The sequence below is a fragment of the Theropithecus gelada genome, chromosome 12 (assembly GCF_003255815.1).
Source record: "Theropithecus gelada isolate Dixy chromosome 12, Tgel_1.0, whole genome shotgun sequence".
Taxonomy (NCBI): Eukaryota; Metazoa; Chordata; class Mammalia; order Primates; family Cercopithecidae; genus Theropithecus; species Theropithecus gelada.
Genome location: NC_037680.1, coordinates 55,450,669 through 55,470,989, shown reverse-complemented (window position 1 = coordinate 55,470,989; position 20,321 = coordinate 55,450,669). Strand labels below are relative to the sequence as shown.

The window sequence follows — 20,321 nt, the reverse complement described above, 5'->3', positions numbered from 1 at the left end:
TTAACCCCAAGACAAATACCAAAGCTTTTTTAGAGTACACTTTGGTAGTTTTCTTTGCATGACAGAGACTTCAAAAATCTTGAAAAGATTGATAGCCAGGTCAATGACTTACTGGTTTCAAAGTCCGTGGTTACAATTGCATAGTTTCGGTGGCAAAACTAATTTGGGTTGTCAGGATGTAATTTTTTTTTCCATTTGTTATCAAACATCAGCTGATAAGGAAAGAGCTTGAAGCTGTCCTCCACATTTAAGATAACAGCAAAAATAACAGGCACTTAGCGTTACCATACTAGGGGCGTGGCAGTTCTCTCTCGTTTGCTTCGCTCCTTTCTCTCTCACGATAAACTCAATGGGGTTGTCTATTTTTAACCTCCTGTTCTTTCCTTTTGGCAGAGTAATCAGTGTGAGCTGAGCTCTTTCCCTGAATGAATCCAAGTAAGCCTGGTGGTTGCCTTCTGAAATGACCAGCAGACAAGCAACTGTCCAGAGGCTGCCCAAAGTATAAACTGTGGTTCTAAAGTACCATGTCCAGCCAAGGAAGTCCTAGTGTGGAGCTTTCTACGACGACAGTCAGTTCAGTTGCTGTGCAGGCTGGGGACTCCAAAATCGTTATAGCTGTCATAAAGGTAAGCTAACAACTTCCTTTTTTCTGTGCGGCTGTGGGCTTCTAGCTGTGTGTTGAAAATCCTAAAGAAAATTCCATGCAATCGGCAGGACACAGCATAGAGAAGACAACGCAGAAAGCACTGTTACTGCTTTCTTAAATTGGCTACTAAGAGGAACCTCTGCAAGTTTCAGCAGTTACCAGAGATTCTCTTTCCTTTCAGTCAGCCAGAAAGCATCTACAGCCGCTTGATTTAAAAAAAAAAGAAAAGAAAGAAAGATAAAGAAAAGAAAACTTCTAGCATATACTATCAATTTGGTCTTTAAAAGCAAGGCATTGGTAATTGGAAGCTCATGATTGCCTGACTAAAGAGTCCAATGGACCTGTGAAATGCTCGTGATTTTTGAGAGTGGATGTGATGGAGATGGGAGGAGGCAGGTCCTGACAGATATGGGGAGGGCACCGCTTTAAGCATGATGGAACTCAGAAAACACCTAAGGAAAGGGCTCCGATATGTGCCCTTTGCAACACTGGTTTTGACATGGTAAAGACACTGCTAAATCCTTGTTCAGTAATGAAGACCCTGCAGGGAAAGGTACAAAATGTTTGTGTCAAATTTGTTCTTAACAGCAGGAAGTAGAAGCCACTTAGGGTTTACAATTACTGCATGTTTTATGACAAGCCATTTGCCCATTTGCAAAGATGACCACACATCTTTAGATTGAAGAAGACATCCATGATTTTATTCTCCATGGAAATGCCCTGCAAAAAAAAAAAACCTTTCAAGCACTAGACTTGGGCTTTAGATGATATTCCACCTAAATAATTCAGTGTTTAATGAAGGGAAAGCTGGCAAACAAGCTGATGGTCACAAACCAGTTACTTTCAGGTCCCCACCAGGCTTAATTGAATGACTTTTCTGGCCTTTTGTTAGAGCATGGACAGCAAGCGTGTTTACTTTAACTTAATTGCTGTGAATTTTATGGTAATGTGAAAATTCATACCAGGAAAACAGCACTTGATATTGAGCAAAACGATTCACTATAGAAGGACAGAATGGAAAGTGCTCCTACCGAGGCAGATTTTCTGGTGTTGTGAGACTCATCTCCCACAGGAACCAGGCCTCTGCCGACTTCCTCACCCTCCCATCTTTTCAGAGTCCCGGAGTGGAGATGAGAAGAAGCCTGGCGCAGAAGTGGTGCGAACAGACCACTTGCACGGGATTAATGATACCTTGAGTTAACTGCAGATTTCAGCAATGAGGGAAAAGAGGCAAACTCACTATTTTTCAAAAAGTTAACTTTTCATTTCCTCAAATATGAAACATTCTTGGAGCAGGATGAGGAATTATATTAGAGGATAAATTACAGAAGAATCAGAGGTAGCTTGCACACAAAAAAATTACACTGGAAATTACACTGGAAAATTACATGGGAAACTCTTATTTTAACTGAATTGTGTTTCTAAGAATGTGCCCCCAATACCCTCTCCTCAGCTCTCTTACCTTACTGCCATCTCCATACAAAACACACCCCAAGCAATTCAGAGTAGAAAGTCCGTCTTAATGGAATAGGAGTGCCTGTGTGTGATTTATAGTGACTTTCCAAACTGTCTCAGGGGACTGAATATATTCTAAAATAGAAACACGTTTTTCTAATTTCTCTTTAATAATTCATGTATCTACATGCACATGCCTGTTAGTGGTTCCTTTTGCTTAATGAGTTGTTGCTTCTTAGAAAAGCAATTCCTCAGGAAATGCAATGACAAATTATGTCTTAGAGCGGTGTAAATCTTGTGTGGAAAGCAAGTTGACTCTGCTCAAATGGCAGTTGTCACAGGCATCTAATTTTGTTAATATTTTCCTACATGCTTTAATGAATATTCAACAACTAAGGTTGGAAAACAGTATATTTTACCTTTGAAATAAGATAAAAATCAATTCCTTCATCTGATATTTATTATTTTCAGCTAAACCAGCAAGGCCAATGTAAAGACACTTATCAAGCTAAATTGCATTTACAAGAACTTTCCTCTATGGTGAAATTTGCATCCTACTTGCCCAAGTAGAATTTCACTGTTTTTATTGAGTTCAGTTTTATGAGTGAGAGAGGATACAGTTGTGTAAATTATTCTGTAACTTTATAATATTCAGTAATATGTAATCCGTCGTATGTTTTCCTCGTTTGGGAATTTTTAACTCAAATCCCATATGCCATGAGAGAATAATTTATCCTAAGAATAAAAAATAAAAGGCAGGGCATGGATTTATATTAGATCTGCTGTTTCAATTGCAGTAAACCCCATATCTATGGAAAGAATGGACAAAATAGAAAATAGAAAAAAGTGTTTACTGTATAACTGGAAATTTGAAAGATATATTAAAAATGAGAAGGGTGAAGAGGAAGGAGCAAGAGGAACTAAAAGTGCACTTAATTTAATTTTTATTTTTAGTGTGGCAAATGGGTACAACTTCAACTGGCTGAATCACAGCCCAATCTTCTAGAAATTGGCAGCAGTCAAGATGAAACCAAAAAACTTCTTCATGATCATGAACTTCTTTTGGCCAAGCTCAAGGTAAGATACTAAGATGTGAAGCAAAAACAAAATTAAAGAGAAATTAAAAAACTATTTCTTATACTTCTTGATTCCTCTGCTGTTACTGGCCTAGTGCCACTTTAATATGGTACCAGGTAGATAATGGAAAAATCAGTAGTTATTTACGCACAAACAGCATCAGAGAGAAGTAACAAGATTTTAAAAAATTTTCCCTAATGTGATAGAAAATATGGAATGATAATATTTTCACTGTGGAGAAAAAAGTAATTTTTTTTTTCCTGGCTGCCTCAGTGGAAAAAAAAAAAAACTCCATCATTTTTTCATTTCATGCATTACACCATCAAGTCACAAAAACAGATCCACAATTTCTATTGTTAATGATACCTGCTGGCAAAAATAATTTAGAAGACTTTTCCCCCTGTTGGACTATTGAAAATATCTGATTCCGTGCTTAGTATTAAGAGTTCTTGAAACCAAATAATACTTTTAGTAAAACCAGACATACTATTTTATATATGTTGAGAGTATTTAGTTAGAAATCTAAAAGTAACATTGGTTTGAGGTTGCCAGATAAAGGCCAGATAAGATCAGAGCCAGCTACATAATTTGTGGGACCCAGGGCAAATAAAAATTTGGAGCTTTTTGTTCAAAAAGCAGGGAAAGGCATTTTCTTGACCCATCATGGTGTATTTTATTCACTACTTAATGTCTAGCTCCTTCATGTGTAAGATGAGTGCAGACCCTCACAGGTACATGGCCTCACCCATGACTCAGTGCAAAGGACTGGGTTTGTCCCCACCCTTCTTAAGTTTCACCTTGGCCACAGCTCCGGCTATAGGAGGTGGCAACAGTCACTGAGTGGAGCTGAGGAGCAGACAGGACAGCCGACTCCATCTCCAGGAGATAGGACTGCATGTCTGATGAGGTGCCAAGCCCTCAGAACTTGCTCTGTTGTCCCATTGGACTTAATTTACAAAACACAAATGTAAAGAATTTCAGCACAGGAACAGATACAGCATTAAACCCTAAATGGTGTTCCATTCTGAGGAACCTCTGAGGGAGCCAGCCCTGTGAGTAATAACCTCATAGACAAATGAAATATCTTCACTAAGATCAAAGAGGTTCAAAGAGGTTCAAAGAGGTTTAATGAGGATTCAGAGGACTGCAAAGACTAGGATGCTCTACATTTTTAGTACTTTAATATTACTGTTTTCTTTGTTACATCTAGGCTGAAATTCATACTTGCTTTCTAAATTTAGAAGCAGATTTGATCTGCATCTGATATATAGACAGTGGTTTTCTGCTTGAACAGTGGTAAAAGTAATTGAGTAAATGAAACCAAGAAGTTGAAGAAAGAATTAGTACAAAGACAAAGGCCCTTAGAATGCAGAATTTATTCCCGTTTGACAACTCCTTACTCTGGGATTTAAGTTGTCTTGAAAGGCAGAAATCCCTAGTTATTGTTAAGTCTTTTGTTATGTAGGAAAACCCCATTATGATATGGAAGATCAATGAACCAGGAATTAAAACACCTATTGTTTAGCTCTACTTATGTCACAAACTAGTGTGATTTGGCTAACAACTCAAGGTCTTCCTGCTACACAAAAAGTTGTGTAAACTTGTCGTGAATCCCCAATTCCATGAACTGTAGAAACACAATACTTACTTGAAGTTTCTGACCATTTCCAGAAGTTTGCTTTCTCATGATCTTTTGTGTCCCCAGCTCCTTTGTATATACCAGCCAACTGTTTCTGCTGAAGCTAACCTGGGCTTGAAACCACATATTTTCCCCAGTTCCCGCTAGTAATTCATGCCCAGCCAGCATTTCCCAGTCCACTGATAAATTGTGGGTAGTGGTGGGTGAGCTCAGCTCAGTTTGGAACTCTCAGGCTACCTCACTTCTCCCTTCATCCCTACTCCATCCAGGACTACAGAAGGGAAATGCCTTCTTAAGTGCAGCAATTCAGCTCCTGCCTTCTACCCTATGCTCAAATGTGCATACCTAAATCCATCCCGTAGCTCAGCTAGAAAAGGGTTTTTCTGTAGTATAGTTTGAAGTTGAGTAGAGTGATGCCTCCAGCATCATTCTTTTGCTTAGGATTGCCTTGGCTCTTTGGGCTCTTCTTTGGTTTCATATGAATTTTAAAAGTTTTTTTTCTAATACTGTGAAGAATGTCAATGGTAGTTTAATGGGAATAGTATTGAATCTATAAATTGCTTTGGGCAGTATGGCCATTTTCACGATATTGATTCTTCCTATCCATGAGCATGGAATGTTCTTCTATTTGTTTGTGTCATCTCTGATTTCTTCAAGCAGTGGTTTGCAGTTCCCCTAAAAGAAGTCCTTCACTTTTCTTGTTAGTTGTATTCCTAGGTATTTTATTCTTTTTGTGGCAGTTGTGAATGGGAGTTCATTTGTGATTTGGCTCTCGGCTTGCCTGATGTTGGTGTATAGGAATGCCAGCGATTTTTGCACATTGATTTTGTATCCTGAGACTTTGCTGAAGTAGCTTGTTAGCTTCAGAAGCTTTTGGTCTGAGATGATGGGATTTTTCCTATATCTTTAGATGTAGGATCATGTCATCTGCAAAGCTAGTTTTACTTCCTCTCTTCCTATTTGAATGTTCTTCATTTGTTTCTCTTGCCTGATTGCCCTGGCCACAACTTCCAATACTATGTTGAATAGGCATCCTTGTCTTGTACTGGTGTGCAAGGGGAGTGCTTCCAGCTTCTGCCCATTCAATATAATATTGGCTGTGGGTTTGTCATATATGACTCTTGTTATTTTGAAGCATGTTCCTTCAATACCTAGTTTATTCAGAGTTTTTAACATGAAGGAATGTTGAATTTTATCAAAGGCCTTTTGTGTGTCTATTGAGATTATCATGTGGTTTTTGTCTTTAGTTCTGTTTACGTAATGAATCACATTTATTGATTTGCATATCGGGAATGAAGCCTATTGATTGTGGTGGATAACTTTTTGATGTGCTGCTGGATTTGGTTTGCTAGTATTTTGTTGAAGATTTTTGCATTGATGTTCATCAAGGCCTGAAGTTTTCTTTTTTGTTGTATCTCTGCCAGATTTTGGCATAAGGACAAGTTAGGGAGGAGTCCCTCCTCCTCAATTTTTGGAATAGTTTCAGTAGGAATGGTACCAGCTCTTCTTTATACCTCTGATAGAAGTCAACTGTGAGTCCATCTGGTCCTGGGCTTTTTTTGGTTGGCAGGCTATTTATTACTGCCTCAATTTCAGAACTCATTGTTGATCTATTCAAGGATTCAATTTCTTCCTGGTTCAGTCTTGGGAGGGTGCATGTGTCCAGGAATTTATTCATTTTTTTCTAGATTTTCTAGTTTATGTGCATAGAGGTGTTTATAGTATTCTCTGATGATTGTTTGTATTTCTGTTGGGTCAGTGGTAATAACCCCCTTATCATTTCAAATTGTGTTTATTTGATGCTTCTCTCTTTTCTTCTTTATTAGTCTTGCTAGTGGCGTATCTATTGTATTAATTGTTTTCAAAAAACTAGCTTTTTGGATTCATTGATTTTTTGAAAGTTTTTTTGTGTCTCTATCTCTTTCAGTTCAGCTCTGATCTTGGTTATTTCTTGTCTTCTGTCAGCTTAAGTGGTTTGTTGTTCTTGGGTCTTTCTTTTAGTTATGATGTTAGGTTGTTAACTTGAGATTTTTCTAGCTTTTTGATGAGGGCATTTTAGTGCTATAAATTTCTCTTTTCATACTGCTTTAGCTGCATCCCAGAGATTCTGGTACATTGTATCTTTGTTCTCATTAGTTTCAAAGAACTTATTAGGCTGGGCACAGTGGTTCATGCCTGTCATCCCAGCACTTTGGCAGGCCAAGGTGGGTGGATCACCTGAGGTCAGGAGTTTGAGACCAGCCTGGCTAACATGGTGAAACCTCGTCTCTACTAAAAATACAAAAATTAGCCAGGCGTAATGGTGTGCAACTGTAATCCCAGCCACTTGGGAGGCTGAGGCAGGAGAATTTATTGAACCCAGGAGGCAGAGGTTGCAGTAAGCTGAGATCGTGCCATTGTGCTCCAGCCTGGGTCACAGAGCAAGACTCTGTCTTAAAAAAAAAAAAAGAACTTCTTGATTTCTGCCTTAATTTCATTATTTGACCAAGAGTCATCCTGGGCACATTGTTCAATTTTCATTTAGTTGTATGATTTTGAGTGAATTTCTTAATCTCAACTTCTAATTTGATTGTGCTATTGTCTGAGAGACTGTTATGATTTCAGTTCTTTTGCATTGGCTGAGGAATCTTTTACTTCTGATTATGTGATCAATTTTAAAGTAAGTGCCATGTGGCGATGAGAATAATGTATGTTCTGTTGTTTTGGTGTGGACGGTTCTGTATATAACTATCAGGTCCACAGTTAAAGTCTGGTGCGGTGTTAAAGTCTACCACTATTATTGTGTGGGGGTCTAAGTCTCTTTGAAGTTCTCTAAGAACTTGCTTTATGAATCTGGGTTCTCTTGTATTGGGTACATATATATTTAGGATATTCAGCTCTTCTTGTTGAATTGAACTTTTTACCTTTATGCAGTGCTCTTCTTTGTCTTTTTAAGTCTTTGTTGGTTTACAGTCTCTTTTGTCAGAAACTTGGAATGCAAATCTTAATTTTTCTGTTTTCTATTTGCTTGGTAAATTTTCCTCCATCCCTGTATTTTGAGCCTATGTGAGTCTTTACATGTGAGATGATCTCTTGAAGACAGCATACCAATGGGTCTTGGTTCTTTATCCCACTTGCCATTCTGTGTCTTTTAAGTGGACGTTTCCATTTACATTTAAGGTTAGTATTGTTATGTGTAGATTTAATCTTGTCATCATGGTGCTAGCTGGTTATTTGGCCAAAAAACCCCACAACCAACCCCATTAAATAATAGGCAAAGGACATGAACAGACACTTCTCAAAAGAAGACATACATACAGCCAATAAACATTAAAAAAAAAGCTCAAAATCACTGATCAATAGAGAAATGTAAATCAAAACCACAATGAGATACCATCTCACACCAGTCAGAATGACTATTATTAAAATGTCAAAAAACAGTAGACGTGGCTGGGTGCGGTGGCTCACACCTGTAGTCCTAGCACTTTGGGAGGCCGAGGTGGGTGGATCGTGAGGTCAAGAGATTGAGACCATCCTGGCTAACACGGTGAAACCCTATCTCTACTAAAGATACAAAAAATTAGCCGGCCGTGGTGGCAGGCACCTGTAGTCCCAGCTACTCAGGAGGCTGAGACAGGAGAATGGTGTGAACCCAGGAGGCAGGGCTTGCAGTGAGCTGAGATCATGCCACTGCACTCCAGCCTGGGTGACAGAGTGAGACTCCATCTAAAAAAAATAAGCCAGGCACAGTGACTCACACCTATAATCCCAGCACTTTGGGAGGCCAAGGCGGGCAGATCATGAGGTCAGGCAATTGAGACCATCCTGGCTGACACGGTGAAACCCCAACTCTACTAAAAATACAAAAAATTAGCCAGGCGTGGTGGTGGGTGCTTGTAGTCCCAGCTACTCGGGAGGCTGAGGCAGGAGAATGTCATGAACCTGACAGGCGGGGCTTGCAGTGAGCCGAGATCACACCACTGCACTCCAGCCTGAGTGACAGAGCGAGACTCTGTCATAAAACAAAACAAAACCAAATGGAAAAACAGCAGAAGCTGGTGAGGTTGTGGAGAAAAAGGAATGCTGTTACCATGCTGGTAGGAGTGTAAATTAGTTGAATCATTGTGGAATTGTGGAAGACAGTGTGGCATTTCCTCAAAGACCTAGAGGCAGAAATACCATTCAACCCATCAACCCCATTACTGGGTATATACCCAAAGGAATGTAAATCATTCTGTTATAAAGTTATATGCATGAGTATGCTCATTGTAATACTATTCATGATAGCAAAGACATGGAATCAACTTAAAACCCCATCAATGATAGACTGGATAAAGAAAATGTGGTACATATATACCATGGAATATGATGCAGCCATAAACAGGAATGAGATCATGTCCTTTGCAGGGGCATAGATGGAGCTGGAGGCCATTGTCCTTAGCAAACTAACTCAGAAACAGAAAACCAAATATCATGTGTTCTTACTTATAAGGAGGAGCTGAATGATGAGACCACATGGACACAGTTGGAGGAGCAACACACAATGGTGCCTGTCAGAGGGTGGGAGGTGGGAGGAGGGAGAGCATCAGGAATAATAGCTAATGGATGCTGGACTTAATACCTGGGTGATGGGATGATCTGTATAGCAAACCACCATAGCACACTTTACCTATATAACAAACCTGCCCATCCTGTACATTTAGCCCTAAACTTAAAATTAAAGTTGGAAATAAAAAAAGAAGAGGGGTTTCCATTTCTATTCTCTTTAGAAAGCACTGGTTCTAGAGTTAAACATCTTGTTCTTTGATGCCATTCAGGCTACATGTGGACTAGCCATTTAAGTTTTCTGGACTTCAGACTTTTTATCTTTAAAATGAAGGAAGAGGACAGATTAAAGCTTCATATTTATTGTGGATCCTACCATAATGTACCATTCTCCCTCCCTGCACATGGATCTAAGAAAATGAGGTCTCAAACAAAAAGATCTTTTACCTTCATCTAGACCTCTAGCCATAACCTCTTAAGGTCCATCTTTCATATTCTCCCCCAACTACTCACTACTCTCAATCCAGCCACTCAGCCCTAACAAACTTTAACTAGCAGTTTCATCATCTAGATATACCTAAATCTAATATTATGAGTCTAAAAAAGAAGACAATGATCAAGGAGTCTGAAGTCTATTTCAGATTTGCTGAGAAAAGACTTTTAAAAATAATGAAAATGTAAATTCCATTTCACAAATGGATAGATCATAAATTCAACCAATTTACTAGTTACTGTGCTGTCAAGATAGGCACAGACTTAACCTGCAGCAGAAAATTGTTAGATCCAAGTTGGTTTGAATGTGAGCTTTTGAAGGATGAGGACATTAGTAGTTCAATAAGCCAATAGTACTTAATATTTAATGTTTATTCCAGTCCTTTTTGTATGTACAGGGTCTTGCAATTTGTTCTAATCATAAAGAATGCTGTGAAAATGGCATTGGAAGGGTGTCATATTTGGTGCTGAGTCCACTCTGATTTGGGCACAACACTTAGTCTCTCTGGTCTCAGGGTCTTTATTTGAGAAATTAGAATAATAACGGTTACCTTCACACACCTAAAAAGAAAATTTGGAGAAGAAATACAATAATATATGGAAGTACACGCTACTTTTCAAAGAAAAAGTGGCATAATTATTATGTTAATGAGTACATCAGAGTAATTTGATATATTAAATGTTTAATTTAATAGAAAAGCTATTTTCTGCTTTCCACTGAAAATTATCTCAAACTCTAGTAATATAGACTAAAGAAAAAAATTCTGAAAACCCAAAGTGCCTCTAATGTTGGTAATATCTGTACCCTAGAGATCTTATTTTCTCTTCTGCAATGTACTTAATCTCAGTGGAGTGTCCAGAGAGAAAATATTTTCCTGTTTTCAGTGATGAAAATATAATCAAGTGGAAAAAAACTTTAATTCCCAAAAGGCATCTAGATTTCCAAACCGTATTCAAATCATTTACAATGAAAAAGAAGGATTCCAGAAAAGGTAGATTTAAACCAGGTAAAGAAGATCTGCCTGTGGCTACTATTGACATTACATCCTCAGGTGAGGTGCAGAGTGTTAAAGGAAGAAAAAAAGGTGGAAATTCCTTAGGGAAGTTGCCAAGAATGTTCTTCTTAATCTCTGACTTTCCATTACATTGCTGTTGTCCGGGGGAATTATGACTGTAAGAATCAGGAAAACCTCCTGGGCACTGGCAACTGTAGTTGCAGTTAGCATTCAGTGAAGAATGACCCTTTAGAGTGGTAAAACTCTGGAAAATTTCACCTCTAATTGGACTCTCATAAATTTACTGGTATCCTGTTCTGACTGAATCTCCAACTCAGGGAATGTTTGCCCTATTTCTATTTTCTGAGCCAGAAATGAATGTACTATAAATAGAATATATTAGTAGTAAAACTAAAAGTCTTATAAAAGACTTACATAAAAGAGATAGCGAGGTTTTCTGGTGTTGATGTGAAATATTTACTAAGAATGCATTTAGAAAATATTTTTATTATGGTAAAATACACATAACGTATAATTTGCCATTTTATTCATTTTATATGTACAATTCAGTGGCATTAGTTACATTTGCAGTGTTTTGCAACCATCACCACTATCTATTTCCAAAACTTTCTCATCACCCCAAACAGAAACTCAGTACCCAGTAAAAAAATAACTCTAATTATTACTTCCACTGGTAAGCTCTAATCCACTTTCTGTCTCTATGAATTTGTCTTTTCTAGGTACCTCATATAAATGGAATCACACAATATTTGTCCTTTTGTACCTGACTTATTTCACTTAGCATATGATGTTTTCAAGGTTCACCCATATTGCAGCATGTATCAGACCTTCATTCCTTTTTGCATAATGAATAATAATCCATTGTAATGACATGGTACATTTTGTTTATTCATTCATCTGTCAATAGACACTTAAGTTGTTTCCACTTTTTGGCCCTTATGAATGATGCTACAATGAACATTGGTGTACGAGTATCTGTTTGAGTATCTGTTTTCAATTCTTTTGAATATATACATAGGAGCAAAATTGCTGGGTCCCATGCTGGGTATTTCTGTTTTTAGCGTTTTGAGGAAACACCAAAATATTTTCCACAGCAACTGCATTAACTTTTGTTCCCACCAACATTATATGTGTTCCAATTGGTCCACATCCTGTCCATAACTTGTTGTTTCTTGTTTGTTTCTTTTTAAAAAAGTCGTAGCCATCCTGTTAGGTGTGAAGTGATACATCATTGTGGTTTTAATTTGGATTTCCCTAAAGTGGATGATGTTGAGCATCTTTTCATGGGCTTATTAGCCAATGTATATCTTTTTTGGTGAAATATCTATTCAAATCCTTTATCCACTTTTAAAGCAAGTTGTTTGGATTTTTTGTTGTTGAGTTGTAGAAGTTATTTTTATATTTTTGATATTAATGGCTTATCACACACATGATTTACAAATATCTTCTGCCATTCTGTAGGTTGCTTCTCATTTTCTTGATGATATTCTTTAAGAATGTATTCCAAAGCTGTGTGACTTGAATTATTTATATTTGCATATTAGAGGAAATTTCATAGCATGTGTGTTGCGAATGTGATGAAACACTTTCAGACAGTGTTAGAAGAGGCCTAACCTGTTTTACATGATCTGTGTCACAGCAGTGTTTTACTCTAAATGCTTACTTTATATAGGAGCCAATTTATCTCTTTCCCTGTGCTCCTGTCGACCCACACCTTCAAGAGTTTACTCTCTGAGAAGTGTTGGGGAAGATGTTTCCATTTATATCTCCTCACTTTCTCTTTCCTACACAAGTAGGGAGGCCTGTGTCACCTTATTGGTGAGACTGGGGGAGCTTCAAGGGCTCTTTCCGCAGATCCACTTAACTATGGGCTGCAGGTTCTCTTCTCTCTCTGCTTCTGCTCACCTGGCCAGATGTCCCCACCTGGCAGACACAGGCCACAATCCCACCTAGGGCAGCCAGTTACGTATCTGTGCCTCAGATCCGCCTCTCTCCACAGGGAGGTTCTATGGGATAGGTTATAGGGAGAAAATGCAGAAATGCAAATCAACCCCATCCTCCAATCTAGCTTTACCAGTAATAACAGCATATATTCTTATCCCTCCCTCACCCGGACTTCTATTTCTCAGTTGATTCAGAATCTTGAAGGGAAAGGAATGAGATCAATTGGCACCTTCCAAATTCCAACATGAATTGATCTGTGTTTGAAATAGATGGTGTTCTCGGCTTCTATGTATGTAAAGTTCCTGCCTTATTTTTCATGGATCATTTTGAAGAAGGTGACTGGAACAATGTGGGAACAATGCCGGAATTGTGGCCGGGTGGTAATTAGTCAGTGCTTTAATTTCTCTTTTAGGGTTTTGAAAATGGAGAACTTTTTCCACTAAAAAATGAAAATAGTGTTCTCATAACTATGAGGCAGCACAACTTCCTGGTGACTTTCCCTGCCTCACTTGGCACCTTGCTTGTTTATAGAGTGTTTTCTTTCCCTGGTTCATTTCCAGTGGCTAGAAGGGAGCAGTACAGCGGTCTAAGAGGCTTAAGTTTAAATAGCATTCTTTATATTTGAAAAGTGCCTTGACCGATTCTGTAAAATATGGTTTTCACAAGTAGATGTGAGACATGTTTATTTAAGAGAGTCTAGGGTGTCCATTAAAATAGGCTTCTTCAACATGGAGTTAGGATACATAATATTCTGGATATCACAAATAATTTGTTACCAGTTCAGGCTGAGTGGGCGTTTAGAGTATGACCATGACCAATGAAGTGTTGATGGAGTTGATTTACCAAAAGGGCAAGAATTCTAGGAGAGAATTTTGTAGGCAGAGACCGAAGAGTAAGAAAATTTACAAAAGACACTCCTGACCTCGGCCCTGTCCTGGCCCAGGCATCAAGGTTGGACTTCTTAGCAGAGGCTGACAGGCCTGTGAAAAAGATGAGGCACACGCCATACTTCTTTGTTGCTGGGACACCAAATGACACAGAATAGGCAAAAAAGAGAGGTGTCCTCCATATTTCTGCAAGGAACAGAACCTGGCTTGGTTATAGCAAATATTGTCAACTCTTTTGGCAGCTTTGAAAAGACCTAGTACTCAGGAATATTATGGTAGATGAAAGATGGCTATTAATTCGTTGAAATGTCTCCTCCTGAGAAGTGGGATCTATGTCCCTTCCCTTAAAATAGGAGACTCTGTGACTGTTTAGAGTAATATGATGATGATGTGCCATATTCTGGGCCCAGGCCTCAAGAGACTGGCTGCTTTTACTTCCTGAAACTTGGAATTGTAACTCTGGAAACCCACCCACCTTGTGAGGAAGTCAAACAGCACTGTAGAGAAGCCCATGTAGAAAAGAACTGAGGCTCCCAGGTAACAGCTTTGGCTGAAATCGAACAGTCAATCAACTTCCAGTCATGTGGGTGAGCCACCTTGGAAGTGGATTCTCCAACCCCAGTTGAGCTTCCCAGCTGACTTGCATGGGGCAGAGACAAGCCTTCTCCACTGAGTCCTGCCCAAATTGAGAATCATGAACAAAGTAAATGGTTGCTGTTTCAGGCTACTAGAATTTGGGGTGGCATGTTACACAGCCACAACTGGAACAGAGTGCAAATGCAGAAGGAGCACCCTATAGGGATTTTGAAGGCAGTGCTCATAAATGAAAAGGCACAGGCAGAGGAAAACAAGAGTTTTTATGGGAAGACAGTGGATAAGTGGAACTGAGTTTCTCTAAAGAGAAAGATGGGGTGATAATCCTAACGATAAGTAAAAAGAAATTCTGAATTTATGAGAGATTTACTTTATGAAGAATGAATGAGAACAGATTCAAAGATATGTCTACCATAATGTTAGACTGTTTGACTTGCATTCTGATAAAGTTTCTTGATAGAAAAATGTTGTAGTTATAATTCAGCACACAGATATATACACAAACTATTATGGGTATATTGTGGAAAATAGGGTATTTAGTTCTTTCAGGAAAACCTTGACAGAAAAAGTGATATTTGAGCTGCCCTGGAGATGAATATGAGTTTTCCAGAACCCATAGACTAATTTAATGGACAAACAATAGATAGGGAGAAAAATATTTGCAATTTACATGAAAGTCAAATGGTTATAATCCTTCATATTGATAAGAAATATAAATGAAATCAATAAAAAATGGACAATTTACAAAAGAGAAATACATTTCCAGTAAACATTTAAAAAGATCAACATCAGAATTACCTGAGAAATGAAACAATAATTAAAAAGATACACCATTATTTGCTAATATACCATTATGAATTCAAAATAGCAATAACATCCAATGATGGTGAGAATGTGAGTAAAGACTGGTTGAGACTTTGGATTGACACAAGCTTTTGGAAACTGGAAAGCGTGAAAATGTAAAATGCATGCATTCTGTGATCTACTAACTTCACCTCCAGGAAACTATCCTTGGAAATGACAGCACTAGTAGAGATATTGATATAAAGATGCTTTTGATCTGATATTGACCATGTTTTCACATTTTTTTAAACTTTTAAGTTCAGAGGTACATTTGCAGGTTTGCTATTTAGGTAAGATTGTGTCATGGGGGTTTGTTGTACAGATTATTTCATCACCCAGATATTAAGCCTAGCACTCTACTAGTTATTTTCCTGATCCTCTCATTCCTCCCACCATCCACCCTCCATTAGAACCCAATGTCTCTTGTTCCCCTCTATGTGTCCATGTCCATCTGTCCTCATCATATAGCTCCCATTTACAAGTGAGAACATGCAAAATTTGGTTTTCTGTTAATGCTTTAGTTTGCTAAGGATAATGGCCTCCAGCTCCATCTATGTCCCTGCAAAGGACATTATCTCATTCTTTTTTATTGCTGCATAGTATTCCATGGTGTTTACCACATTTTCTTTATTCAGTGTACCATTGATGGGCATTTAGGTTGATTCCATGTCTTTGCTATTGTGAATAGTGCTGCAATGAACATATGTGTTTTTAGTAGAACAACCTAACTAGAAACAAAACAATATACAATAACAGGGGAAATAAAATTTTAAGTTGGTAATTTATGCTTTTTTCATACTGTGAAATATTATGCTGAGCCCTAGGCTTCTTACTTGTGACATAGATAAATACAGAAGTTTAAGCCAGTGTTCATTGGGCTTTATGTTATTTGTCACTAAAAACATTTCTATTTGAAAGGCCAGGATCATAGTTAGCATTTTTGAAATCATAGGCCTGTAGTCTCCAGATATTAGTTTTCTATTTAGAAGGTAGTCCTTTAAAATATAAGCCTACAAACAAAATTTTCTCATGGAAAATAGAACCCATAGTCCTTATTAGTATGACAAAAAGGCTCTAGGTCTGAGATTTAGACAGACAGGACAAAACTCTGACTGTTCAATGTAAATGAAAATGACAGAGATAAAGTGGACACAGAATCCATCCATCCCCTACTCCCAATCTTCAATACGTCTGAGTAAGATTATATACTTTTGTATTCTGTCAAGAAGGTAACAGTTCTTTCTACTCTAGAAAAGACATGAAATTGTCTCTCAGTACCTATGTAGGATTGGTTCCAGGATCTCTGCAGATACCAAAATTCACTGATGCTCAAGTCCCTTATATAAAATGGCATAGTATTTGTGTATAAGCTATGCACATCCCCCTTTATACTTTAAATCATCTCTAGATGACTTATAATATATAAAATAATGTAAACATTATGCAAATATTATACCACATTGGTTTCATATTTGTATTAATTTTTGTTATGTTATTTTTTTCTGAATATTTTTATACATGGTTTATTGAACCTGTGGATGTGGATGTGAAGAACCAACTGTCCATATGTATTGTACTTAGCCTAGAATGAGAGGATTTTCTTTTATTTTGTTTTGGTTTGTCTGTGTGTTTTAAGTCCACTATGACTCCTGCCTGATTAGCCTTAGCCAGAATGCTTCTTTTCTAAACTATAGACTTTGTCTGCGATATAGTAATAATGTATAATACTGTATAAATGTATTATATACATATATAATAAATATAATAATGTATAAATGTGTAAAACACTAGAGATTTCAAGTGGCATGACTATATCATTCTCATGACAAGTTCCTCTAGCTAATACTCTTCGGGAGAATAAAGTAAACTTCTGACTGTATGATTAGCCTTGTTTTCCAAATTTTCTGTGTACTCCATCTCCTTGCTACCATATATTTGAAACGTAGGTCCTTGAGTGAAATTACAATTTTCATCTTTTTTACTGGTTCTAGTACCACAAAAGATGAAATGAACATCCTCCACCCTGTCTCTACTAACCGCAGCTATAAACCCAGGTGGAACGCATGTATGACGAGGATGATGAAGAGTTAATGCCCGCAGATAGATTGGGGGAAAGGATTAGAATTCCAAATACCACCAAACCAGCGGTGTTTTCATATGTCCTTGCTCTGGTATTTCCCAGGTTGAATTCAAAGACAAATTGACACCCTGATATATGTACCAGATGTGGACAGAAAAAGTTCCAGAAAAGCCCTCTCTTTCAGTTCTGAGCAGAGGAAAGAGGATCCAAAGGTCAGAGAGGGAGAGGGAAAAATCCCTTGCTTTTGTTTTTTGCTTTTTGTGTTTCTATTGTCTCTGCCTCAGTCCAGGCCACAGTGGCAGTGGTGATAGTGAAAGTGGAGCAACCAGGCAGATGCGTACCCTCCAAGAGAGGGGAAAACTCTCTGGCTAGAAGATCGATGGTCCCAGAGCTTGGAATGAATTCACATTGCTTTTTCTCTCCCCACCCTTTCTGCTGCTTAGTCCTACAGGTGCCATGAGAGGATGTGCACAGCAGAGTGAGGAAGCTAAAGCCCCAGCTTTAATGCCAGAGAACCAGTAAGGGGGGCTTCCCTGGTACAAATTTTAGGCACTGAGTCAAGCCAGTAAAGTGGGAAGACAGAGAAAGCAAAAGAGCAGTCTCACCTTTCAGCTCCATCACTCATATTATATAGATGGTTCTCTGATTTTTTTTTTAAGTAAGCTTAATTACTCTGTCAGTAGACAAAAAACTCTGAAGAACCATAAGTTCTCAAATTCAATTTCATAAGACATGTTTTTCACTTTAACAGCCAACTCAAAACCCATCCCAAGCATTTCCGTAGTTGAAACTGGAGAAACGCAAACCACCCAAGGCTATTGCTGACTGCTTTGAGTGCCTGAGATTCTTAGGTTCAGTGATCCCATAGGCTATTAAACTTTTATTAACATGTTGAAAAGAAAACACTTTGCTAGTGTGTCACACTTCTTGGAGCAGCAATAAATAGAAATCCATAAGGCAAACCACAAATGCAAGCTGCATATGTAATTTAAATTTTTTGGTAGTCCATATATGAATTCTGGAGCATTAAATGTTTACATTGCAAAATAACAAATGCCTCAAATTGATGATCTAAGCTTTTCCCTTAAGAAACTAGAAAAATAAGAGTAAATTAAAACCAAATCAAGCAGAATGATGGAAAAAATGAAGATAAAAGCAGAAATCAGTGAAATTGAAAATAGTAAAACAATAGGGAAAATCAGTAAGACCAAAAGCTGGTTTTTTGAAAGGCTTTCTTGGCCAGACTGAGAAAAGAAAGAAAGAGGGCAAAAATTACTAATATTAGTTATAAAAAACGGGTATCACTATAAACCCCACAGATATTAAAAGTATAATAAAGGAATACTGTGAACAACCCTATGTACATATTCAACACTTAGATGAAAGAAACCAAACCTTAAAAATCATAAGCTACCAAAAGTACTCAAGAAGAAAAGTAAAAAAAGCCAAGTGAAAATAATTTGATATGTTTAATTTACCGCAATATATATAAAAATATTATCTCTTAGCATCTAATCTTTATAAAAATTGAGATAGTTTAATCTTTTTTGCATTAAAACTTCAAAGTCCAGTATACACTTTGTACTTATAGCACATCAGAATTTGAACAAGTCACGTTTCAGGTACCTAGTGGCCCTCCATATTGGGTAGAGCAGATTTAGAGAATAAAGAAGACTACATCTTCTGGGGATGAAAATAGTTCATTTTTTTAGCCCAGGAAAAGCCTGCTTACCAAATTAATGCATACAGAGCCTGAAAAGGAAAATTGTGAGAGGAGATTTATTTCAAGGATGAGAAAAGAAAGAAAACCAGGCCAAATTATTTCTAATAGCAAATGTTTGAAGGCAACTAATAAAGCAGTATTATTAGACACTGTCATAGGATGAGTAGGAATATTTTTCTTAATGTCATATTTTCAAAAATAGGTATGCCTGTAAATTTATTGGTATATGTATGTAGTAACTATTCCAATTATTTTACTTAGAAAAGCAATTTCTTTAAAATGAATGAATTATATAAGCATTTTGCAACAATGAAATGAAAACATACTAATCCAGTTTGAAAGACTAGCAGTAAAAGACAGTAATTAAATGGTGAATTGTCTGTTTACAAATTCTGGAAGCATTAATGCACATTTCACTAATAATATTATATGTAATTAATTTGTTGTTCATTGTTCATCCATTGCTCAAATATTGCTCAGTGGAATTTTTTATGGTTATGTTTCTTAATAATGATAACAACATGGGAGGCCAAATGCAATTCAGATTCTAAAAATAGCTGAAAGGATTTTGTTAATATGCCTTAGTTAGTTTTGCTTAATATTGGTTAATGGGTCATTAAAGATTTCCGTTAGCGTATTTAGAAAATGAACTAACTTAAAAATTGTTTTCGGTATTGCTTTATTTATAAATATTTCACATGTGACTAATTTTCATTTATGGTTGTAGATGATGGCCTAAGTTCTGAATAATAAACAAAGGGGGGGATATACATGTTATTTAAGAATGTGATCTCTAATAACTTCAGTGTTCTATCAGTGTTTATAGCCATTTAATGTATTGTGCTTAGAGAGGAGAGAATTATGCTCTGGATATTACATATACAAATAGGATAAAGATTTAAATCTCTGGTAGAGCCTGTTCTCCAGGACTAAGCAAGACACCTGGAAAAAGTACTAGATAATTAATCAAGATTAGAAAGGCAAAAAATTAAAAATTTTGGATTTTCTTTTTCTTCCAAGAACAGAAAACTTTCTATATCACCTGAGACTTAGAACTGGCCTGCAAAAAGGGTTAAACACAGGGATATCAAACAACATTTTCAATCCTGAAATTTCCATCATAACCAATTGATTAGTTATCGTAAGTGATTCCTTTTAATAAATCATGTTTATACTTCTAACCAAAAATCCCTGCTAAGCTTGCAAATAGGATTTTGCTGTAATTCCTAGAATGTTCATGATTAACTTATGGACCCAATATGTAACAATGGGACACCCTCTGTGTAAACAGCTTAGAGTTGGTACACAAAGGATTGTGGATATGAAATATTACAAAATAAAGTTTTTACTCCCTTGAAAAACTTATAGAAGCAATAATGGTTCCTATCTATGAATCATCTA

At 37.2% G+C, this 20,321-nt stretch overlaps 1 protein-coding gene across 1 annotated transcript in view; it reads left to right on the top strand.

The window, feature by feature from the left end:
* Nucleotides 1-400: 400 nt before the first annotated feature.
* The window catches only part of CCDC141 (coiled-coil domain containing 141), a 219,016-nt gene continuing 199,095 nt past the window's right edge, over nt 401-20,321 (top strand). The window contains exons 1-2 of the mRNA XM_025404910.1: nt 401-626; nt 3,056-3,178. Of these exons, the coding sequence (XP_025260695.1) occupies nt 525-626; nt 3,056-3,178 (225 nt within the window). The 5' untranslated portion in view covers nt 401-524. The remainder of the gene's footprint in view (nt 627-3,055; nt 3,179-20,321) is intronic.